The 25,903-nt window shown below is 47.3% G+C and overlaps 1 protein-coding gene across 4 annotated transcripts in view; it reads right to left on the reverse strand.

Annotated features, from left to right (window-relative positions):
* The window catches only part of SCARF1 (scavenger receptor class F member 1), a 241,283-nt gene that overhangs the window by 162,478 nt on the left and 52,902 nt on the right, over positions 1–25,903 (reverse strand). For 3 of the 4 annotated variants that reach the window (XM_069226115.1, XM_069226113.1, XM_069226111.1), the window contains 2 exons: positions 7,274–7,326; positions 6,774–6,875 (listed from right to left, as the gene is read on the reverse strand). In XM_069226115.1, coding sequence (XP_069082216.1) covers positions 6,774–6,875; positions 7,274–7,326 — 155 coding nt within the window. Of the gene's footprint in view, positions 1–6,773; positions 6,876–7,273; positions 7,327–23,969; positions 24,556–25,903 lie in introns of those variants that run through there. The other variant, XM_069226114.1, reaches the window with a different exon arrangement.

Here is a 25,903-nt window from a genome sequence, read left to right on the forward strand (position 1 = left end):
ACCCATCTCTCAGAGATTTATGGATAACGTATTTGCACACCTATTAAACCAAACTGTGGTGGTATATTTAGATGGTATACTTGTTTATTCTTTAGAACCTGCTCTCCATCAAATTCATGTCACTCAAGTTCTCAATAGACTACTTCTACATAGTCTGTTTTGTATGCCCAGAAAACGTGAGTTTGATCAGTCCGAAGCAGAATATCTGGGATACCGACTAAATAAGACAGGAATCACCATGGATCCACAGAATGTATCAGCCACTCTTGAGTAGCCTTCTCCTTCTTTGATTAGGGAGACCCAGTATTTCCTTGGTGTTGCAAATTTTTAACACCAGTTTATTAAACATTTTGCCTGCCAGACCAGTTTCATAACTCAAACTCTCAAGAAAGAGAATCTTTGATGTAGATTCCAGTAGACAGAAGCTGCTGAAAAGGCTTTTCAAACTCTAGGGACAGCCTTTACACAAGCTACCATTCTACAACATCCCAACATTTCAAGACAACTCATAGTCGAAACAGACGCCTCTGATAGGGCAGTGGGAGCTGTCTTGCTTCAACAACAAGAAGATGATGGATTGGAACATCCTGTTTTTTTATCTATCACACGTCCTATCTGATTCTGAAAGGAATTACTCTGTTCTTGAACAAGAACTGTTGGTTATGAAATTAGCTTGAGGTGAATGGAGAGAGTTTCTAGTGGGAACTAAGGAACCATTTGAAATCCAAATGAGCATCAGAATCTACAATGCCTGCGTAACATGGTAACACGCAATGTCAGAATAGTCGCCAAGCAAGGTAGGCCTACTTTTTTAATCAGTATAATTTCAACATAACCTACATATCAGGTTCCCAGAACATTCTTGTGGATGCCCTTTCCTGTGGGTATCCAAATCCTCTCCAACAGAACATTCTAGAACCTCAACACATACTATGAACCACTCATTCTTTTTTAGATAGAGTGCAGTCTGGATATGCGTCTCTAACAAAGGAAGACTGAACCGCCTTGGGCAGTAAGATCTACCAACAAGACAAACATTATTACAAGGAAAAAGCCCTATTTCTTCCAAACAAACAGGTACAGTTGGGGGCTCTTCAGATGTGTCATGACTCATCCATTGCTGGTCATTGAGGCGTTAAATCGACATTAGAACTAGTCCTTCATTCTTTTTGGTGGCCATTGGTAAGTTAGGATACTGAAGTATATGTAGCTTCTTGTCCCATCTGTCCTCAAGCTAAAATGCCTCATACGCAACCTATGGTCCTCTTACAGCCCCTACCCATTCCTCCTTCACCTTGGCACATGATATCCACTGATTTAATTTCTGCCTTGCCTCCATCGGCTGGCCAACAAGTTATAAGGGCGACTGTAGACTTGTTCTCCAAGATGGCACATTTTACACCTCTAACAAAATTACCTACTGCTGAAGAGTTAGGAAAGATCTTCATGCATGAGATATTCCGTCTTCATGGGTTACCACAAACTAAAGAGCAGATTGGATACAGTACAGAAAAAAGTCAGTCCGCAGGGCAGGAAGGCTTTCTTTGAGGGGTGGAAAATCACTGTCCCCCCAAAAGATACTCTAGGGATACACCCTCCTAGCTATGTATAGTATAACAAAGAAGTAATCCTGTACCTGCCAGTTAATTTTCTTATGGTAAGGGAACTACAATGAGAAAAGTGGTTAAAATTATGACTAACTGGCAGGTACAGGGTTACTTCTTTGTTATAGTGTCCTCAGTACTTATCCTGTTCTGGAAATATTTCTGCAAGTCCATACATGTTGAGGTAGCCATCTCTTCTGGATTCCATCCTCAAACCAATGGACAAATCGAACACTTAAACTAAAGTCTTGAGCAATACTTACATTGCTTTTGCAATTCTACCCAAAGTGATTGGTCTACGTATCTATCTCTGGTTGAATATTTTCCTACAATAATGCAGTACATTATGCTTAAAAAACCACACCTTTCTTTTGTCCATATGGTTATCAACCCAGAGCCTATCCTTCTGCTCTGCAAAATTCTGTTTGTTCCAACGGTTACCCCTTTTACACGTCATCTATGTGTTATGTGACAAAATATAATCTCCAATTTACAAGCGGCCAAACAGAAAATGAAAGTGTCCACTGATGCTCTCCGATGACAGTCCCCTTCCTATCAAATGAATGATGAGGTGTGGCTTTCTTTGAGGTACTTGCCAATTTGTCTGCCTCTCAATAAGTTCAAACCACATTTTTACTGCCGTTTCAAGATTGTTCACATTGTAAATTCAGTAGCCTTCTGTCTCCAATTGCCCCATTCTTGGAAGATGCACCCTATCTTTCATACCTCTCAGTTGCAACCCTACGTTCCTGATCCCACCTCCTGTTTTTGTGGACGACGTTCCTGAATAGGGGGTCCAAGAAATCTGTGACTCTTGGTTCTTTCGGAACCACCTGCTGTTCTAGATTCATTGGAAGGAGTGTCCCACTAGTAGCAGATCTTCGGAGGATGCTTATTCTGTTCATGCGTCTGTCCCAGTCTGACGATTTCCTGACAAGCCCACGGCCTGCGGGGGCTTGTTATGCCGCGGGCTCACCTTTCTCATTCCCACACAGTCTGCAGGGCTGCGCGGTGACCCGAAATTGTATCCACAGGACCGTGCGTCATACCATTGGACAATCTTTCCAATCACTTGCAGCCTCGGGGGGGCCATGTAGAGCTGCGGAGGGCCAGGCACCTGGCATGGAGGCATTCTTCACCCTGGGCCCATGTTTCTCTTTCTTGTAGTTCATCTTCCCAGAATCACTCAGGAAGAGTTTTTGTTACACCTATCCATCCTGGAGGTGCTACTGTGCTTTCTCTGTTGCTTTTTCCCTATACAAAATGGTGGCTTTAACATCCTCTGTGATCTCTTCCTGTCTTAGGGTATATAAGGGTCAGAACTGTCCTTTCTCTTTGCGTGGCAACACTCTCTACTCCTGCTGGCGTCTCTATGCTCTTTTGCTGGTTACTTGCTGACTCCTCGTTCCTGTTGCTTCTCTATATTGGTGGTTTTGATTCCTGTGTCTTGTCCTGATTCTTCCTTGGGCCTTCCTTGACTGCTACTCTTTAGTTCTGTTTTATCCTTGGATTCTTCATTTGTTCCAGCCATCTTCCGCCTCCTGGAGTCTCCAGTTATCATCAGAGGTTTTTTCCCTTCAGGGTTTTTCCTCTTGGGGACTCCTTCTGGAAGGCACCATCATCTTAGGCATTACATTGTCAGCAGAATCGTGGCCACTTAAAAGGGTTGCCTCTACCTTGGACAGACAAGAATTTTTAATATCTGGAAGTGTGTACCTTTTTTTGTGCCAAGACCACAAAGAAGAATCAGTTCACGGAAGAACCTGACACCCTTCCCTTGCCTTTCAACTGCAATATACCACCTGAATAGGTTATTCAGGTGAAAGGGGGAGATAGGAATTTGTCTTCACTAGCCAGTCACTGCTGGAATAATGAGCTCGCTGATATGTAAACACAAAAGGGCCACACACTAAGATTATTAACAGCAGCAAAGAGGAAGATTAGAGGGTGAGACAAGTAGCAGTGATGTAGCAGGGAACAGATCTTCCATAACTCATCACCAGACAGCATCATTGCCCCTTATCTCTCCCAGGGTCTCTCTATGGCATCCTCTGCTAGGAATCTTCTGATAACAGTTAGTGTATACAGCAGCAATGAATATTTTACCCTTGAATGAGTGATATTTGTAAATCTCACAGTCACTTTCAGTAGGGTGTCCTGGTATTATGCAAACATAATGTGTATGGCATACAACAGTGTCAAACAGCATGCAAGCTTATGTTATTCCAGCAGAAAGCATGTAAAGAAATGGCTCCCTGTTGCAGTTACCCCCCACTTTTTGCCTGATACTGATGCTGACTTGACTGAGTAGTGTGCTGGGACCCTGCTAACCAGGCCCCAGCACCAGTGTTCTTTCACCTAAAATGTACCATTGTCTCCACAATTGGCACAACCCTGGCACCCAGGTAAGTCCCTTGTAACTGGTACCCCTGGTACCAAGGGCCCTGATGCCAGGGAAGGTCTCTAAGGGCTGCAGCATGACTTATGCCACCCTAGGGACCCCTCACTCAGCACAGACACGCTGCTTGCCAGCTTGTGTGTGCTGGTGGGGAGAAAATTACTAAGTCGACATGGCACTCCCCTCAGGGTGCCATGCCAACCTCACACTGCCTGTGGCATGGGTAAGTCACCCCTCTAGCAGGCCTTACATCCCTAAGGCAGGGTGCACTATACCACAGGTGAGGGCATAGGTGCATGAGCACTATGCCCCTACAGTGTCTAAGCAAATCCTTAGACATTGTAAGTGCAGGGTAGCCATAAGAGTATATGGGCTGGGAGTCTGTAAAAAACGAACTCCACAGCTCCATAATGGCTACACTGAATACTGGGAAGTTTAGTATCAAACTTCTCAGAATAATAAACCCACACTGATGCCAGTGTTGGATTTATTAAAAAATACACACAGAGGGCATCTTAGAGATACCCCCTGTATTTTACCCAATTGTTCAGTGCAGGACTGACTGGTCTGTGCCAGCCTGCTGCTGAGAGACGAGTTTCTGACCCCATGTGGTGAGAGCCTTTGTGCTCTCTGAGGGCAGAAACAAAGCCTGCTCTGGGTGGAGGTGCTTCACACCTCCCCCCTGCAGGAACTGTAACACCTAGCAGTGAGTTTCAAAGGCTCAAGCTTCGTGCTACAATGCCCCAGGGCACTCCAGCTAGTGGAGATGCCCGCCCCCTGGACCCAGCCCCCACTTTTGGCGGCAAGTCCAGGAGAGATAATGAGAAAAACAAGGAGGAGTCACTGGCCAGTCAGGACAGCCCCTAAGGTGTCCTGAGCTGAGGTGACTCTGACTTTTAGAAATCCTCCATCTTGCAGATGGAGGATTCCCCCAATAGGATTAGGGATGTGCCCCCCCCTCCCCTCAGGGAGGAGGCACAAAGAGGGTGTAGCCACCCTCAAGGACAGTAACCATTGGCTACTGCCCTCCCAGACCTAAACACACCCCTAAATTCAGTATTTAGGGGCACCCCAGAACCTAGGAAACCAGATTCCTGCAACTTACCAAAGAAGAGGACTGCTGAGCTGAGAAACCCCTGCAGAAGAAGAAAGAAGACACCAACTGCTTTGGCCCCAGTCCTACCGGCCTGTCTCCTGCCTTCAAAAGAAAACTGCTCCAGCGACGCTTTCCCTGGGACCAGCGACCTCTGAATCCTCAGAGGACTGCCCTGCTTCCAAGAGACCAAGAAACTCCTGAGAACAGCGGCTCTGTTCAACAAAGACTGCAACTTTGTATCCAGAGGAGCAGATTTAAAGAGCCCTGCAATCCCCGCAAGAAGCGTGAGACTTGCAACACTGCACCCGGCGACCCCGACTCGACTGTTGGAGAACCAACACCTCAGGGAGGAGCCTCCGGCGACTCCAAGACCGTGAGTAACCAAAGTTGTCCCCCCTGAGCCCCAACAGCGACGCCTGCAGAGGGAATCCCGAGGCTCCCCCTGACCGCGACTGCCTGACTCTGAAATCCCGACGCCTGGAAAAGACCCTGCGGATCGGAACTCCAGTGCAGGAGTGACCCCCAGGAGGCCCTCTTCCTTGCCCAGGTGGTGGCTACCCCGAGGAGCCCCCCCTTGCCTGCCTGCACCGCTGAAGAGACCCCTTGGTCTCCCATTGACTCCCATTGGAAACCCGACGCTTGTTTGCACACTGCACCCGGCCGCCCCCGCGCTGCTGAGGGTGTACTTTTTGTGTGGACTTGTGTCCCCCCTGGTGCCCTACAAAACCCCCATGGTCTGCCCTCCGAAGACGCGGGTACTTACCTGCTGGCAGACTGGAACCGGGGCACCCCCTTCTCTCCATTGAAGCCTATGCGTTTTGGGCACCACTTTGAACTCTGCACCTGACTGGCCCTGAGCTGCTGGTGTGGTGACTTTGGGGTTGCTCGGAATCCCCAACGGTGGGCTCCCTTGGACCCCAATCTGAACCCCGTAGGTGGTTTACTTACCTGCAAAAACTAACATTACTTTACCTCCCCCAGGAACTGTGAAAATTGCAGTGTATCCACTTTTAAAACAGCTAAATGTGTTTTATGTAAAAAGTATATATGCTATTGTGATTATTCAAAGTTCCTAAAGTACTTACCTGCAATACCTTTCAAATGAGATATTACATGTAGAATTTGAACCTGTGGTTCTTAAAATAAACTAAGAAAATATATTTTTCTATAACAAAAACCTATTGGCCTGGAATTGTTTCTGAGTGTGTGTTCCTCATTTATTGCCTGTGTGTATGTACAACAAATGCTTAACCCTACTCCTTTGATAAGCCTACTGCTCGACCACACTACCACAAAATAGAGCATTAGTATTATCTCTTTTTGCCACTATCTTACCTCTAAGGGGAACCCTTGGACTCTGTGCATACTATTCCTTACTTTGAAATAGTGCATACAGAGCCAACTTCCTACAAAGCATAGCACAGAAGCAGCACTGTTAAGTTGTGCGTTAATGATGGCCACTATATACTGCACTTAGAAATGACAACAGGGTACAGGTGGTGATGGGGTGTTTGGGGTGGATTAGGAGGGTGTATGTCATGGTGGTGGGCTTGGGGGCTGAGCTAGGAGGGACACCAAATGTGGTTCTGTTCTGTGCACTATTTAAGCCTCAAAGTTACTCCTCCACTAAAGAAGGATGCACACCCCACCAGCAGAAGTCCCTAGACTCACTCACGCGAGTTGCAGTTTGCTCCGAAGAAGCCAGGTTTGCAGCGACAGACTCCAGGTCGGATGCACACCTCCTCTGGTTGGCAGGTATCAGCGCCTTCACAGATGGCTGAAAGAGAATCAGGGGCTGGGTGTTAGAGCAGAGGGCACTGTGAGTGAGACAGAGTACGCCCTTCTCTGGGACGGGATGTCCTCCTGGTGTTCACAAAGGCCTTCAGACTTCACTCCTTACAGGGACATCACCTGGACCTTAGGGGCCAACAAGTTTTCCCACACCCGGGGTCATCACTAGACCCTCCCCAGTGATGCTCAGATCTCTTTCTTTCCAAACTCTTCTATCCCTTTTCTCATCCCTTCTGAGCCACTTCTTACATCCCCTGTATACAATGTCACTCACATAGCAATAACTTTAACTCTATTTCAGCTCTACTACCTTCCCTCTCCCTCCACTGTCCTTTCCTTCCCATCCAGCCCCCTGCGACAAAAAAGCTACATGATAAGACTTACCCACTGGGCACTCCGTTCCCTGTTGTTTCCAGCCCAAGCAGCACACGAGGAGCCTTAGGAGAGAGAGATGTACAGGGACAATTAGAAGGACAAGCAGTAGTGAACTGTGAAATTCCCAAACCATCTTCCAAATCTCACATTAGCTCGGCCTTCATAGGACCTGGTGGTGGGGCAGCTTTCGCAAGACAAATGGAGGAGGTGGAAGATTGGCTTCCACAGGACTCTTGTTGGAGAAAACTCTGCCTGGAGGTAGTTTGGCTTGACTAAGACTCATCATGTTAAGAACTAGGCCTCCCAGGACCCTGTGGTGGTGGAGGAAGCTTGGCCTCCTTTGGACACAATGATGAGTACTCCGCCTTCAAAGGAGTTGTGGTGGTGGTGGAAACTTGACATCCACAACACTCATGGTGGTGATAGCTGTGCTCCAAAGGACTCTTGTTAGAGGCACAATCGTGGTCTCCACAGCACCCATGGTTGTGAGAGCTCTGTCTCTTAAGACCCTGCAGTAGTGGCTAAAGCCTGGCCTTTTGTTTAGCACATTGTAGGAAGGGCTCTGCATCTAAAGAGCTTGTAGCAGTGGTGAAACTTGTCTTCTGTAGGACCTGAGGGATGGATGTTGTGTTGGGCTGTGTGAAGGTTCTGCCTCTAAAAGAATCAAGCCAACAGCAGAAGCCTCAACTCCATTTGACTCAAGGTAGTGGAAGTTTGGCCTCCACAATACCCAGCATGGTGGAGCTCAAACTTTATAAGAACTACGGTAATGCAAGCCATGATGACAGGGGAACCAGGATGACAGAAAGTTTGTCGCGGTTGGAATCATGACTGTGAGGTTCTGCCTCTGTAGCAAACATGCCATACTTACTGAGATCAAGCTACAAAGGACCAATTTAGTAATCTTAATCTATTTAAAACCTGTGGCGATGGGAGCTTGGCCTCATTTCGACCCTTAACTGTGCAACTTTCCTTGGTTGGACTAATGTGGTAAAACTTGACTTCTCTAGCACATAAAATTTAGGAACCTGGTAGCATCAGGACCCTTGGTTGGGGAGCTGGACCTTACTACTGCACAGGGTGGTGGAAGCTTTGTCTAGCTAGTTCCCAAACTGGTGTGTCTCCTCTGTAGGACCCATCATTTTAATAACAGTTAAAGCTCAAACTCTGCAGGTTGAGTATGTGTTTGTGGTCTGCTTTTGCAGGATCCATGGTTGTAAATGGGTGGCCTGCTTAAAAACTATAGCAGTCAATCTTAGTCTATACACTCAGGATCCAAGACAGTGTACTATTTGCTTCATAGAGCCCATTCATGTCTGTGGTCGTAGTTGTGTAAGCTTGGCCTCTGTGCAACCCATGTTGAGAGTGAAAGCCTGGCTTCTACAGAATTCACCGTGAATGTTTGACTTTAGTACATCTAATGGTGCAGGGACTGAGTCTCAGAAAGACCATGGTAGTGGAGTTCAGCCTAAAACTTAAGGGGTGGAGCTCGGCCTCACAAGAGCTGACTATGATAAAGCTTGGATCTTGTAAGACCTGTGGTTGTGGAGCTGGGCTTCTGTAGGACCATGATAGTGGAGCTCAGCTTAAGACTAAATATTGCTGATGCTCTGCCTCACAATGACCCATTATGAATAAGCTCAGATTCTATATGATCCAGGGAGGTGAAAGTCTGGCCCTTGCAAGGGATGGTGGATATACACTTATGGTTTTGGTGCTCTTCTTTCCTTTGACTAACAGTGATGTGAGCTTGGCCTCTGTATGAACCATGGTGGTGGAAGAGTACTGTTAGTGGGACTAATGGTGCTGAAGTACCAGTGACAATTATGTTTACCCTTTTCCCCAGAATGCACACTTTCACCTTACAAGATTTTAACCAAAACCAACCGGTATGTGTTCTGCATACAAACTGCACTGATAAACATATATGTAAATATACATATGTATGTTACTTATTTTTCAGGTAAATACATACAGTCATAAGCATTCTAAACGTGTATTTTTATGATCATAACATTAAAAACATTAAGACAAGACTATCAACAATTTCATAGAAAGTTCTTAACTATACAAAATAATATAAATCTTACCCAGTGGCAGCTGGCACTGGATAGTTATAGTCAGGATTGTGTTTCCATAGGGAATGCCTTTTTTTGTTACTAATAACTTTGGCGCCACTTGACAAATCTCCATAAAACTTTCCCAAAAAGTGCTGCTTTTTGACTAATTTGCACTTGGAAAGTTTTAGGGTGATCTGGCAAGCAGGAGTTGAGAAAAAGGGGAGTCCAAAAGCACATTTTCCCCATTTGTTTTACCACAAGAACATTAGACACAGCTGCAGCCTGAGCAGATGTATACCATATTTGGCAGAAAGCTAGATCTTGGTGCAGAAAGAGTGCTTTTTGTGATATGGTGTAAATCCGTTCCATCGTTTTTGAGCAATAAATGCTCAAACGCTTTGTATATATCACACCATAGAGAATCCACTGGTCCGACAGATCTCTTGCTGAGATCTGATGGGCTGCCACACATCAACAAGGATGTGACAGCAGCCATCCTAGGACTCGGGACTCAGTCTGAGTCCTAGGAAAAAAGTAAAAAAAGAGGCATAATGGGGCAGGGTATAGGTATCCTGACCCTAAGGTTTGATGGTGGATGGACCCTGCCTGGGGCCAAAAATGTTTTGATTTTTTAACTGCTGCACATCCACAACAAATTAAAAAAAGACAGGCTCCTGCACGTTTAAAAAAAATACCCATGGGGTGGGCCAGGGCATGCTTTCACTGCCTGCAGGAGTAAGGGCGGGGAAGGCATGTCTGCTCTCACTCGGCGAGAGATTAAAAAATGCTCCCATCAGGTGGGAGCAGACTTTTTTCCCTGTCTTAGCTCCTGTAGGCAGGTAAACACATACTGCTCCCTCTGTTGTACCAATAGTGGTGAGTGCTCAGCTTCTGTATAACCCATGATGATGGGAACATCTCTAACAAAGGGCTTTCATTATCACCTATAGGATTCTGGAGCTCAAACCCCATAAGCAGGACCAGACTGGGAACCACAGCTATCCCTGCCCAAACCATTTAAATCAGTCCTGCATTAAATGGTAAAGGGGGAGGTATCACCAGTGGGGCTAAACAATGCATATTACAACAGAATTTTTAAACATATTAGCTAAGTGATTTCAATGATGGGTATGGCAACTCATCTAGCCCAAAACATAAAGAACCTTGAAATGCAGGGGAGCTTACCCTTCAGAGGACCATTTGGTGAATGATATCACAATATGCTGGGATGTGAAAGGTGTACAATCAAGGTCTGCCCAGAGTGCTTGACTGCCAGTATCTGGTACCCTAGTTTTTTTATTTTTGCCCTAGCCTTATGCTAATCTAGAGAGTAGGAAGAGGCCTTGGCACTTCCATTGACATAAGTGAGGTCATGGACCTGGTCTGTGACCTAAAGGGGTGCACCAAGAGTGCCCTTAGATCACTGACAGTGGACCACGGTCCCTGTCATGTGTTTAGCATTAAAGTCGACTGTAGTCACTATATCACTGGCATGGAGGCCTACAATCCCACTTCTGTAGAGTTTTGCTTCTATGCTATAACTAAGTATATGTTGTGCATGTGTGTATGTGTACATGCACTGTGTATATGAGTAAGCCAGAGAAATTGAGGCATGTGGTTACATTTTGAAAGCCCCTGTCCTGTTCCTGTGCACAAGATGGAAATTAGGTTGTTTTCCCAGATAGTGGAAATGTACTGCTGACACTGAAATAGGGCCAGAGAAGAAACGGCTCCTTTAGAAATTCAATTAGACCCTTTACTGAGAGGAACTACTAATTAGTCTTCCTGTACCACTGCAACGTGGTAGATGGTGGGGTGAAGAATGGGACTGCAGTCTATGTTGTTAAGGTGAAAAGAACTCCTTTAGGTGAGGCCATCCTTTTGTCTCGTCCCTGATCACTGTTCATTGTGGCTGTTGAAAGCCAAGTGCAGACATTTCAAACCTCTTCATGCCTCTGTTGTGGGTGCTCCAGGATGAAAAAAACCCTGCTCTGAGGAGTATCACTATACACAACGACTGTGTCTGAAGCTCAGCCTGGATGGGGCAACTAAAAGAACTACCCCAAATCAGTTCCAAAAGTGTAGAAGGAGAATCCACATCTCATGCCTGCTTTGATTGTATAAAAGTGGGGGCCAATGACCCACTTGTTGTTCCAGTTCCAAGTTCTCTTTGACTGAAGAAGAGAATGCTCCGAAGAGTAAATGAGGACTGCTATGTAGCTAGAGCTGGTGTCTAACTGACAGCCAGCTTCCCAGAGGTGAGGGGACATCACAAGGAGTCTTGCCTCACTGGTGAGCTGTATCTCTGACTTGAAGCACATGGAAGTGAGCCTGCCTGCTAAGAGAGGGAAGGGACCTATCAACATGCAGAAGGTGTCTGTTCATGGAGTGCCAGAAGCAGTTAGATCCCAGTACTGTGGGCCTATTGAGCAGAGAAAGCCTGAAAAGAGCGATCTGTAAGCCCTGGGAGAGTGGGCAGAGTCTCTCAAGGAGTGCAGTTTTGAACGGCAATCTCAGCTCAATGACTGATCTTGCAGTCATATAAAGAAGTCTGATTGCAGCTGTTCAAGCCGCTGACATCAAGAGTTGCGCCCATGGTGGATATCACCTCTGAAGACCAGACCTGTGCTGTGGTGTACATCACCAGCAAATTCAAGAACTGTGCCAGTGATGTTCATCAAATCAGAGTGTGCCCATTGCTGTTACCACTGCTGCACCTGAGGAGTGCAACCTGTGTGTGCCATCATGCTACTGTGACCTCCCTGCCCCCCTCTCCACACCACCTGCATAGAGGCTTCTCCGCTATCCATCGCCAAATGACTCAGAAATGGGTTTGAGGTCTGTGAAAGCCTGAAAGACTCCAGGATGTAGTACTTGCTGTCCCATCCTGATACAGTCTGCCTGAAGCAAAGGCCACATTTGCTGCTAGCACATCTCCTAGAATCAGGAGTTTAGACTGTTTCAAAGGGGATTATATTCAACTGAGCACACTTGTTATTTAACTGAGGTATTGGTACCTAGATCCATGGAGTACAGTGGCTTTCTGCTTGGGCAGGGGATCTGACTAGAGACACAGGAAGAGACACACCTGGGAGAAGGTGGGGATGAGAGGGGCGAAGCCAAAATGCTGTAACATAAGCACTAGTATAAGCTGGTATCTGCTGCTGCTATCTGTGTGGTATTCTATTTTGAGTGTGTGTTTTAAATAACATTTCTAATTGAGTAAAACACTGGTTTGGACATTCAGTTATTGCACTGCTGGGAGGGTGTTGATTTTGGAGTTTGCGCACCCTGAACTACTTCTATGGGAAGGCCGTGAGTGCTCGCCACCACTACAACTGAGATTCAAGTGCTGAAAGAGTTTACAGAGCCATAGTTCAATTTATCTCAGGACATCAGAGCCAATGACTTCAGCCCCCACTGATGAGGACCAGAAGTCTCCTGTTCCTGCCTGCCCCATGACATCCTCCCGCATGGTGTCTAACACAGCATAACTCAAAACCCTAGCTGACATCAGGGCCGATGCCAGGCATTGGAAGTGTAAGCAGCTGCTCTGGGACCTGCCGTTAGGTCAACACCATGGACATTGCACCAATGAGCCATAAATTATCTCTCTTTTTCACTCTTCCCTCATCTGTGATGCCCAACGGAGAGAAAGAGAAAAAGGAGCCCTGCCTCTGGACTTCACAGCACTAGATCAGGAATGCAAGTTCAAGGGAGCGCATCCCTCTTCCCTGAGTGTCACAGTGCTAAACCAAGGCTGTGGGGGACTCCACTGGGCATGATAACACTTTGTTATAGCTGAATGACTCATGAAAGAGGGCAGACCTGCTGAGTTAGACTAACGCATTTCAATGTTGTGGTCCGCATCACTGCACTGAAATGCAAAGTCACGCATAATAGTGCCTCCTGAGCCAGAGAGCTATTAGCACCACTGACAGAAAGCTCGAATCAACGCGTGGTCTGAACTGCTTGCGGTAGGTTTGGAGGCTGGCTCAGCTCACTCTGGGCTGGCTTAGGTACCAACAATGTTACAACATTCTGATTCACCTGTGGCATCAGATTCACTGACGTCACGACTCGAGTCAGTGAATCAGGGATGATATGCCCAATGAAACATCCAGATACTGACTCTTTGTCACATGACACACATATGCGGCCCGGCAGACAGTTTAGGTATGCCAGCGCGCAGCCCACTGGCTACTGCTCGCACCTTGCGATGTTATGCTGCGTGGCCGTAATGTGATGACCCGCCGGATTGCAGCCGGAGTTGTATTGTGCCTCAGCAGGAAGCTGCACTGCAAGAAAGCCATGGTGCAACTTGTTGAGTCCAGGACAACAACTGCTGCTTGCAACCCCCGCTGGGGGAGTCATTGCAGTGGGCTTTCTCATGGCACAACTCGCTGCAGACTAGTAAGCGTTACTAGTGCCTTTTCCAATCCTTATTTAATTTACTTTTAGTGCATCGTGAGCCTAAGTAAACTGGGCAGTAGCCTAGTGCCCTTCTATTTCTGGTGCTTTGCAGCAGTTTTAAGATCTTCTTAGAGTTTCTTGTTGCTCAAATGGGTGTAATTTCTGATATTTACATGTTTCTCTCGTCTTCAATGTTTGATTTTTCACGTGAGAAAGTGTCACTAATAGACTTTGAGTGTCACTCATAATAACAATGAAATTATGAAAATGTCACACATAAGCAATATGAAATCTTGGCAGCTATGAGGGGGCTCTCATCGCCTGAGCTTCAAAATGCTGGCCCGTGGATGTGTAGGCCAGGGAAGGGCAGCGCAAAGTCATCACTGCGAGGTCCTGGCTAGAGAATCCCTCTCTCCTGAGCCTTGTAGCACTAACCCATGGCTACCTCCCCTCCCCTCCACTCCACTCCACTCCCCCGCCATTTCCTTGGGCCTGACAGCACTGGGTTATAGCTGCAGGATCCAGGGAAGAGGGCATGTGTCCCCAGGACCTCATAGCAGTAGCCCACATCTGCAAGGTCCAGTGTAGAGGCTACCCTGCTCCCATTGACCACATAGTGCTAGACAATTGCTATGAGGCCTTGGGGAGGAGGATATCTCCCTTGGGCCTCGCACAGTTGGCTGTGGGCCTCAAAACACTATGGGGGTCATTCCGACCCCGGCGGGTGGCGGGCGCCGCCCGCCGGGCGGAGACCGCCAGAAGACTGCACCGCGGTCAAATGACCGCGGCGGTCATTCTGACTTTCCCGCTGGGCGGGCGGGCGACAGCCAAAAGGCCGCCCGCCCGCCCAGCGGGAAAGCCCCAGCAACGATGAAGCCGGCTCCGAATGGAGCCGGCGGAGTTCATGGTGTGCGACGGGTGCAGTGGCATCCGTCGCGATTTTTAGTGTCTGCTTTGCAGACACTGAAAATCTGAATGGGGCCCTGTTAGGGGGCCCCACGACACCCGTTCCCGCCAGCCTGTTCCTGGCGGTGTAAACCGCCAAGAACAGGCTGGCGGGAAGGGGGTCGGAATTCCCATGGCGGCGCTGCAAGCAGCGCCGCCGTGGAGGATTCCCTGGGGCAGGGGAAAACCGGCGGGAAACCGCTGGTTCCCCTTTTCTGACCGCGGCTTTACCGCCGCGGTCAGAATTGCCCCAGAAGCACCGCCAGCCTGTTGGCGGTGCTTCCTCCGTCCCCGGCCCTGGCGGTCCATGACCGCCAGGGTCGGAATGAGGCCCTATGTCATAGCTGTAAAACCTAGATGACGGGTTTCTCCTCACATGGACCTCACAGCACTAGATCATGGCTGTGAGGCTGGGCCTCCCTCTCCTGGGCATTGAAGCACTAGACCATGGTTGCAAACCCCAGGGCATTGGGGCCCCATATACTGGGCCTCGCAACAGTGACCTTGCTTAAAGGGCTCCCTCCACAAGGCCTACCATCTCTGGGTCATAGCTACAAAGCCCAGAGAAGGGTATCTGGCCTTGCAGCACTACAACATATCGGTGACGCACGGGGGAATGGGGCCACATCCCAGAGGCCTCATAATGCTATGCCATTTCCATGTGCATTGACCCATGTCAGGTGCATAGCAATCAACAGTACATCAGGTGCATTGGCTTCAGACCCCAGGGGTATATGGTGCCAAAGGCACCCATATCCTGACTGTACTTTACTGTGCAGGTAGTGGACAGGAGTGAAAACTAAAAACATCCTACACTCCGTCCACTAGCTGCACAGTAAAATACAAACATAGTTAACAGTGCAGCAAGTGCAGTGACACCAGGCACCAGGACTATTTGGTGCCCAGTGCACCCAAATTAAGGCTGTACTTTACTATGTAACAAGTGAATAGGGGCATTAAGGCAATGTTACTTTGCACCAGGGCTCATGGCACAATTACTATGCTAACTGCCACTCTTCCATGGACCTAGCTGCTATGATCCAGTCCTGAGAGGCCATCTGCTCCCCGTGTCAGGCAGCCACGGTTATGCGCAACAAGGATCAGGAGAGGTGCAAAAACAACAGATGATGGACGGAATACAGAGCAAATAAAGCATTCACCCCAGTCACAGATCTGGGTTTAATCCATCAGTTTTTTTGCTTGCCATGCCATTCCAGTTTGGACCCAGCCATATGCAGATCAGTCTTGACCCTGTTTCCCATGGGAACAGTCCAGCTCAAACTGACAGTCCAGGTCTTCCCTGGACCACAAACAAGCATCCTGAGACTGGTTTCAGGGTATCACCCTTCATCAGCCAGGCTAGCTTGAATCTGGTGGCACAGCAAGCACGGGACCCACGTCTGGGCATACCATTCCCACTTGGGGTGACAAATGCAAAAACAACAGATGATGGACGGAATGTAAAGCAAATCAAGCATTCACCCCCGGTCACAGATCTGGGTTTAATCCATCAGTTTTTTTGCTTGCCATGCCATTCCAGTTTGGACCCAGCCATATGCAGATCAGTTTTGACCCTGTTTCCCATGGGAACAGTCCAGCTCAAACTCTCAAACTGCCAGGCCAGGTCTTCCCTGGACCAGAAACAAGCGTCCTGGGACTGGTTTCAGGGTATCACCCTTCATCAGCCAGGCTAGCTTGAATCTGGTGGCACAGCAAGCACGGGACCCATATCTGCGCATAACCTTCCCACTTGGGACGACAAATGCAAAAACAACAGATGATGGACGGAATGCAGAGCAAATCAAGCATTCACCCCCAGTCACAGATCTGGGTTTAATCCATCAGGTTTTTTGCTTGCCATGCCATTCAAGTTAGGACCCAGCCATATGCAAATCAGTCTTGACCCTGCTCCCAGGCTCAGGCGAGGTGGCACCCTATCATGGGCTTTGCGGTGCTTGACCTTGGTTGCAAAAACCCTGGGATGGGATCCTCTTGGGGTGTAGCTATTAAAAGTGCAGCAGATGCAGTGGTACTAGGGCTCAGGAATGTTAGGGATCCAATGTACCCAAATTATGGCTGCATTTTACTAGGCAGCAAGTGGATGCGTGACACATTTACTTTGCTTGCATCAGGACCCAGGGCTCCATTGTTTCTCCCCTGATCCCTCTGCTATGGGATTCGCAGCCATGCTTCTGAGCTGTGAGGCCCAGGAGAAGCCCATTCTCCCCTGGGCCTTGCAGCACTGGATTGTGGCTGCAAGGACCAGGAGAAGAGGCCCCTATGAGGATTGTAGCTATCACTAGTGGGGCAAGTACTTTGCCCTGTGGGGTTATGGTTCAAGGCATTAAAATTACGGTTGCATTTTACTGTCCAGCCAGTGAACACAGATAGGGCGGCAACTTACCTTCCTAAAGCAAAACTGTTACGCCACTGGCCCCCCTCATCCGAGCCTCTAAACCATGGACCACACTGCGAGGCCGAGCGAAGGGGGCATTATCCCCTGTACTTCACTGCAATGGCCCTGTGTTGAGAGGTCCTTGGCTGCAAGACCCAGAGAATGAAGCTACTCTCATCAACAGTGCATTAGTTGCAGAGGCATCAAAGCCCAGGGTTTTTGGTGCCCAATGCACCCAACCTATAGCTGTATTTACTATCCAGCCAGTTGCCGGGACGGAGCGCGGTGACACATTTACTTTGCTTGGACCTGGGCCCATGACACCATTTCTATGCCACTGTCCTCTCTCTCCTAATGGGATAAACCTTTGAGTTAATCTCAGACACTGGTCAATACGTGGATGGTATTCCAGTTTATGTGTTTTATTAACTGTGTAACTGCTCTCAGGGACCAACTTAATGCAGATGGGCATTATTCCTGCTCAGTCCAGCATCTTCTCATCAACAGAAATGCTAGAAACCCCAGACTGGTTTCAGCCTTGTTAGGCCTCTTCAGTGAGGTGTAGATTACATGTTGGCCCCAGAGAGCCACAGGGCCCACATCTGGGCATACCCATTGCAATCAGGGAATTTCATAGAAAAAAAAGAAAAAGGTGAAGAGTAGAATATCTAATTAATTTTAGACAATGGTTATTACTGTAGAAAGAATTCCAGGTTATTGTTGTTTCGGTCAATGTACTATGGAGAAGGAGCAAGCACAAGCAGGTCAGCCTTGGTCTTCCTGTAGAAGAAATAGAAAAATATTAGCTTTTGCTTCTTTATCCAGTTTTTCTTTTGGTTTGAAAATAAAATAGTGACCTTTTGGGGAAAATACTGGGTAAGTTGCACCTCTAGAGGGCTGGCTTCCCTCTCCTGGGCCTTGCATCCATAATCCAGCACTGTGGGAGCCACAAAATGGGCCAGGTAGTGAGACAGGCTCCCAGCATTGTTTAATTGCACCTGGACGCTTTCCGGTTGTGCTGCAGAATTGGGATAAATCACTGTGTGTAGGTGAAAGGATATATATCAAAACTGTTAACTGAATCTAAAACATGCTAATTCACAAACAAAAATGTACTATGGATCCACTTATATTTGTACTAATAATTAGAATTAGATATTTTAAAGGCCTCAGAGCGGTTGGATAGGGGTGGGGGACATGAACCCTTTTAGCTCACTTATCATTGTGTTCTGGTAGTTTCACATTTACGAATGTAAATTTGAGCTGAAAATCCCACAGTGCTACTTGCTGTCAGAGAAACCCCTAAATAATTATGCTTTGTTTGCACAGCACTCTGCTACCTTTTCTTTGGTCTGACTTGTGCTTTATAACCCTTCAAATAAAAAGCCAAATGTATCAAAACTCAGGTTCAACTCGCTAGATCTCATCACCTAATTTCACAGTCACTTGACTAATGCCCTTAATAAAGGTCAAGCTATTTTCAACTGGTTTGCTTACTTTCATTTCTTGCATGTTCAGAAACATTCTGTGCCATACACCTTGACTTCCACTGGAAAAATAATAAGCCAACTTGAAATGTTAGTCCACAGTGGGTCCCCTTAAGGCCCTCCTACATACTGCAACACGCCTCTTTAAGTCCTGAAGCAATATGGCATTATCCCACCCTCACGGAGCTGCATAGGCTGCCCTTCCCAGCCCCCACCGCCTTGAAAAGCAGCTGCATCATCTAAAAATACATCATGACCGGCACACCTGATTACTTGGATTACAGGTTCATCCTCTCCAGTGGCTCTCCATGCACCCACAGCGGGACGTTTCAGAGGACAGGCGATGTGCAAAAAATAAAAATCAGTGCATCTATGTCCTGAGTATTTGGAACAATAAATATCTACGTATCCGTGCGGGCAGCTCCAATACAGCTTCAGTTTAAGAAACAGCTGAAAACTCTGCTCTTTAAAGAGCTCTGCATAGCGGAGTAACCAAGGATTCCTGGAGGTGGCTCGATACTGCTAGAAACCCTGTTTGCTTTGCACCAACACAAAAGAAGGAGATGCCCCAGATACCCCCTTATGGATACACCCATGGCTAAGCAAGGCGGAAACAAATGCCTGGAGGTCTTGTTGGGAGGAAAGTAGTGTTACCACTTTGGGAGATCTGTACATTAAGCACGAGCCCTCTACTTTTGAGGAGTTGCAGCAGGGCGTGCTGATCTCAGCAAGTCAGCGCCTAGTGTTCGGGTCATTGGTGCAATACCTGAAATCCACTTGGAATTGGGGAGTTGAGGAACCATCCCCCCATGACATGCTGCAAAGTGTGTTGACACACGGTGACGCCGGACAGCTATAAAAGTGCTGTATAAAAGCTTAATTCCATTATCTAAACTCGATTACATTATCTGAACTAGAAATCTCCCTTTTAAATGTAGCATTGGAAAGGGGTTTTGGGTGGGGTTTCGCTCCTAAAACCCATTGAAAGATTCCGGAAATGCCAGATTTCAGTTTGCAACATTTAAGATACTCCATAGAGTGTGCCTTACACCGAGGCGGCTGCACAGGGTCCTCTTGGTGGTGCCACAATGCTGTCCCAGATGTTACAGTCGTAATGGGGACTTAGTTCATATGTTCTGGAGTTGCCCATATCTCAAATACTGCTGGGAAGTGGTGTGAGTACCGATTAGAGATTACGGGGCGACACAATGATCATGTCCGTATAGGAGTCACGCTGGGATTGCTTCTAAGGCTGAATAGGTTTGATGATCTGGCCGGGTTGTTGGCCAGGCGACAGAGCCATATTCTGGAGAGCATCTCTCCCCTCCTCGCTTGGCACTTGGATAAGAGAACTGCTGAAGTGAACAGTGGGAGAAAGTGATGCTTTGGCCACCTCGCAAGGGCAAACCAGACAAAGAGTCAATGTGATGGAATGGGATGTCATGATTATTATCCTGGAAGCCAAGACAGGCGAAAACCCACCTTGAGTTGGAACGCTTGGAATTAGGTTGGGGTAACAAAATGCATCAGAAGAGCACGTTAACCTATATTATTGCAAGGGCGATGCAAGGGCGCGGAATATGGTGCCATTCTGCTGAATGAATCGCTCTGACCGCTGGAGTGTTGTAATTTTCAGAGTGAAAAAGCTATTAATTAAGACGATAGACACATATAGGAGAGCTGCAAATGGGTTTCTGAATAGGTGTTTGTGCCTACCCTGATTAGAAATGTGCGTTAATCATATGCAGTCTACTACGATTGTGATGATTACGATAACATTGATGTTGTTTTGCCAATTTCTCTATGAAAATTTGATGACTGGTTATAGTACTGTATTGCCATCTAAGTGAATAACATGGAAATGTAATGTTGAATCTGTCATAATGAAAAACAATAAATACAGATACATTAAAAAAGCACTGCATTATGATGCAGTAACAGTCCACAAACCAGCTACACCTTCTAACACATATTGACTATGTATTTGCCTTTGTCCCTGTACAGATCACAGCTGCCCTTCGGTTACATTATAAATATCACATACATAACAAGCACTGGCAAAGCCAATAGGTCTCTTCTTTACAAGCTCTATTGGCTTTGGCAGTGTGTTTTTACCATGTTGTACACCACTGTGGAAGCTGTTCAGCATGGCTAAAAGCTAGTGCCGTGGAGTGGCGTTGAGTGGAGCGGGGAGTAGAGTGTGGTAGAGTGGATTTGTTGGAGTAGAGAGTTGTAGAGAAGGGTATAGGGAGTAGAGTGTCATAGACTTAAGAGAGTAGAGTTCAGTGGTTCAGTGGCAGAGAGTGTCTTAGAGTGGAGTGGCATAGAGTGGGATGGTGTGGAATACTGTGGGGTCAGGTGGGATAGGAGTGGATTGAGGTAGTGGGGTGGACTGGATTGGAAAAGAGTGGGGTGGATTGAATTGAAGTGTGGTGAAGTGGGGTGGGTGGGGTGGCGAGGATTGGATTGGGGTGGACTGGATTGGTGGATGGACTGGATTGTTTGGGGTGGACTGGAGTAAACTAGGATGGAGTGGGTGGATTGGACTGGGGTGAGGTGGATTGGATTGGAGAGGGGCAGATTGTTTTGGATTGGAGTTGGTGTGGGGTAGATTCGAGTGGGGCAGATTGTCTTGGACTGGAGTGGCGCAAATTGTTTTGGATTTGAGTGGGGTAGATTGGAGTGGGTCAGATTGTTCTGGATTGGAGTGGGTCAGATTGTTTTGGACTGGAGGAGGGGTGGATTGGGGTGGACTGGAATATAGTGGGGTTGATTGGGGTGGTGTGAGGTGTATTGAATTGGGATGTATTTGGATGGATTGGATTGGTGTGGGGTGGATCGCATTAGAGTGGGGTGAATTGGATGGAGTGGGTGGGTGGATTGGATTAGGGTGAGATGTGTTGGTTTGGAGATGGGCAAACTGGAGTGAGGCAGATTGCTTTGGAGTGCAGCGGGGCAAATTACAGTGGTGCAGATTGGAGTGTGATGGATTAGAGTGGAGCAGATTGGCATGGGGCTGATTGGAGTGGGGCAGTTTGTTTTGGATTGGAGTGTGATGGATTGGCGAGGGGCACACTGGAGTGGGCATATTAGAGTGGGGCCAATTGTTTTGGATTGGAGTGGGGCAAATTGTTTTGGATTGGAGTGGGGCAGACTGTTTTGGATTGGGGCAAACTGGAGTGAGACAGATCGTTTTGGACTGGAGTGGAGCGGATCAGATTGTTCTGGATTGGAGTGGGGTGGATTGTGGTGGATTGGAGTGGATTGGGGTGAATAGGATTGGGATGGATTGGGGTGGATTGGATTGGTGAGTTGATTGATGTGGGGTAGATTGGATTGGAGTCGGGCAGACTGGAGTGCAGCAGATTGTTTTGGATAGGAGTGAGGCAGATTGTTTTGAATTAGAGTGGGGCAATTGGAATGAGACAGATTGGAGTGGGGCAGATTGTTTTGGATTGAGGTGGGGCATATTGTTTGGGGTTGAAATTGGTTAGATTGGAGTGGAGCACATTGTTTTGGATTGGATTGGGGTAGACTGGAGTGGGCAGATCGAAGTAGGGACAAACATTTTGGATTGGAGTGGGACAGATTGGAGCAAGGCAGGCTGTTTTGGATTGGAGTGAGGCAGATTCCTTTGGATTAGAATGGGACAGATTGGAGTGGGGCAGATTGTTTTGGATTGAGGTGGGGCATATTGTTTGGGGTTGAAATTGGTTATATTGTACTGGAGCATATTGTTTTGGATTGGAGTGGGGCTGACTGGAGTGGGCAGATCGAAGTAGGGACAATGATTTTGGATTGGAGTGGGGCAGATTGGAGCAAGGCAGGCTGTTTTGGATTGGAGTGAGGCAGATTCCTTTGGATTGGAATGGGGAAGATTGTTTTGGTTTGGAGCGTGGCAGATTGGAGTAGGGTGGGTTGAGAGGATTGGAGTGAGTGGTTACGATTGGAGTGGGGTGGATTGGATTGAGTGGGGCCGACTGCTGTGGGGTGAGGCGGGGTGGATTGGCGTGGATCAGAGTGGGGCAGATTTGACTGGAGGGGGTGGATTAGGATGTACTGAACAAACAGGTGTTAAACCATAATTTTGGAAATTACAAATAAGAAAGAAAAAATGTTGCTTTGCAATATTTAGGACGAGATAATCCTCTTCTTTTGAGAATAGCACCCACAAGCAAAAACAAAACAAAACATGAGTGCAAAGTGAGAAAATAAGATATGGCAAAGTAAAAGAAAGTCAACTATAGAAAATAAAATTTTCCAATTTTGTTTGTCCCGCTGAGCATGTTTTTGCCAGTCACACGCGTACTGTTAGCAGGGCTCTAGAAGTTAAACAGTGCAAAATAGTGCCTCAATCACGTCAGGAGCAGCAGATGGGCACTGATTAAGTTGAATCAGTCAGTGTGTGGTCCATGCTCCACAGAGAGGAACAGAAATGATGCCAGGCCTGCAGTGATGAATTACGAGACTGTAAAAAAGAGTGCCAGGCAAGCCAACAAATGGTAAACAGTGGGCAAGCTCCAAGCCCTTTTTGTTAAAATAAGTGTCTCACAAGCTAGACACATGTGGTAGCGCTTGCTCTTGCAAGCTCGAACCTAAAAAACATACTAATCTGAAAAAAATATTGTTAACATTGGAGTAAAGAGATATGTTTTGGAGAAATATCTTCCAAGCTTTTCCACCTGGAATGACTAAAATGTTTTTCCACTTAACAGAGCTTTAAAATATATGTATTTATTTTATTATTCTCATGTTTCATGTTTTTATTGTTTACTGATCTCTGCACCAAGAAAATTGTTTCTTGCAAAATTGTTTAAAGATTGGCAGAGGATTAATACTCAATTTATGCCACATAATGTGATGTCACTTCCTGTGATATCATGTATGCAAATTAGAGGGGCCTGGCACTGTCCCTTTCTTCCCAGAGCCCCTAAAATCCTAGAACCGTCCTGGCTGACGTCATCAAAGCAATATTGTAGAATGCTTATTGATGGCGATTGTTAGATATGCAGGACTGGGTAAGGAAAAACATTTTTTGTTTCTACACTGGATGACACCTTTCATGGGAAGTAACGCCATGGAACGCTGCCTCTATCGCACCTTCGGTGTTAGGAGCTCAACCTCTATAAGCCCAAGGCTATGACTAATGGTGGTTGCCTCTATCGAACAGAAGCATATCTGTCTCTCTTGGGTACCCTATCGGTAACGTGCACACATTCTTCAAATTAAGGTTCAGCGTCACATACATGGATTGCCCCAGGCCAGGTTATCTGCTTGTCACAATTTAAAGTGCCATTTTCCTAGTCAGACTGTCACACATTCCTCCAGCCGGCAGACACAGCCTGTCCCCCTCCCCAGCGCCGTACCGGTCTGACAGGCGCGTTCCTCCAGCTCGGAATACATACCCGTCGGCCAGGCACACGTTCCTCCCTTTGGGGTCCAACTTCTGTGTAGACCCTGCCAGGCCTGGCCCCAGCCTCAGGCCCAGGAGCACCAGCAGGAGAGTCGGCTCAAGCCCCATCTATCTTCTCCTGGGGCGCCCGGGTGAAAGGTGGAAGGCCATGGAGGGCGAGCTGCGGCTCCTCTCCGTCCTACACCGCTGACCTCCAAGGCCACTCAGGCCCACTGCTCCACCACGGCCACGCCGGCCGCTCAGGCCCACTGCTCCTCCACGGCCACTCGGGTCCACTGTGGATGCCTCCTCTCCACTGCCCGCCAGCGACTCCCTGGTGCACAACCTCCCCTTCACGGATTCACTTTCGGTTTCACATCTGCGCCACCCTCTTGCCGGCTCATGCTTCTTCCCTCTTTTCTCTTCCCCTCTCCCACAATTTAATCCACGTATCGTCAGTCTCTGCTCTCATCCACTACTCCTTCTCTCCTTTCAAGGGGTCTTCTCTCCTTCTGTATTTCCCCCTATTCTCTATCCCTACCACAGTCTCCCTCTACTTTTTACTTCTCTCCTCTTCATCTCCGGCCGCAAATCAATGTAAAACTATATGTGCTCGCCGGGGCGCACTTCCTCTCCATGGTCACTTCCTTTCTTGCTTTTTCCTGAGGAAATGAAAGGCGGCAACAGAAACAATCCAACCCGCCTTAGGTTTGGCCCGGGTGGGAGTGGGCGGTTTCGAGGTGCAACATCCAGGGGGCGAAGGAAGGGCGTCATCACACGCTGGCTGGCACTGAGTAGGGAATCGGGGCAATAGACGAAAGATAAAACTGACCAGTTAAGAAAAAAGTGCACAAAATGTAAAAAATGCCATATTGTGGCTCGAAACTCGCATGTCCATTCTCTATATTAGGGGTTTGTAAATATGCAGATTCTGTTTTCACAGCGAGTGTCCACTGCCCGCTGGTACGAATGTCTTATCCTCATATCCTGTTGCTCCTGGCTGACATACATTGAGTGAGATATATCCTTGCCATGGAGGGAATATGAGTGGTCAATGAGTTTCAAGAGTTGTCTCTGCTTCTTAAGTAGACGCACTGGAGGACATGTCTCTTGTGCTTGGCAAAGTTGACAGCGGACCATGGACAAGAGGCATAAAAGGGTACCATGGAGCCTACTGAATGCTAGGGAACACCCCCCCTCCTGACATCCTTTAAGGTGGTGAAATACCGCCTTCACTACTGTGCACTGAATTCCTCAAGCCCCGGACCCAGATACTACTGCCTCTGCTACACTGTAAATAGCTACTCCCCTGCCATGGTCACTACATTTGACCTTGCTCAATGAAAAAAATAAATGTTGGCAGTGCTAATAGGCCTGGCTTATGAATGAAAGTGTCTCGTGAATCATTTGATGGGTTTAGGCACTCAAAAGGTCACTATACATGCGCTCTGTCACCCATGTTTGCACTCATGCATCCATTCATCCATCCGCTGACTCATTCCTGCATTCACCCTCTGATAAAACCACAATAAAACACACATACTCAACCCTCAACTTGAAGAGAAGTTAAAAGAATACAAGTACAAAAAATGCTGCCGTCTAAACGCAGCGGGCATTTGCTACAAATAACAAAAAGAAACATAGCAGCAGGTGTTCATTTGCAGTGATGTTGTACATTTTCTATAAATGTATTAAAGCTCCAGCATGACTGCCGCTTTTAGAACAAACGTGCTGGCCATATTGCAATGGTTAAGCGATGGTAAATGATGGACAATTGCATTCCACTGTGGTTGCCTGGTTTAGAGGCTGTGGGGCAACGCTGATGAAATAAGCATCAAGAAAGCAGGCTGTTAGCACTGGTTGGGAAGCTCTATCAACTTCAAAAGCAATAATAACATAAAAAGTGAAGAAATGGAAGTGGAATTATTGGAGGAGAAATTGGAAATA

This window comes from Pleurodeles waltl, chromosome 3_1, assembly GCF_031143425.1.
Source record: "Pleurodeles waltl isolate 20211129_DDA chromosome 3_1, aPleWal1.hap1.20221129, whole genome shotgun sequence".
NCBI lineage: Eukaryota > Metazoa > Chordata > Amphibia > Caudata > Salamandridae > Pleurodeles > Pleurodeles waltl.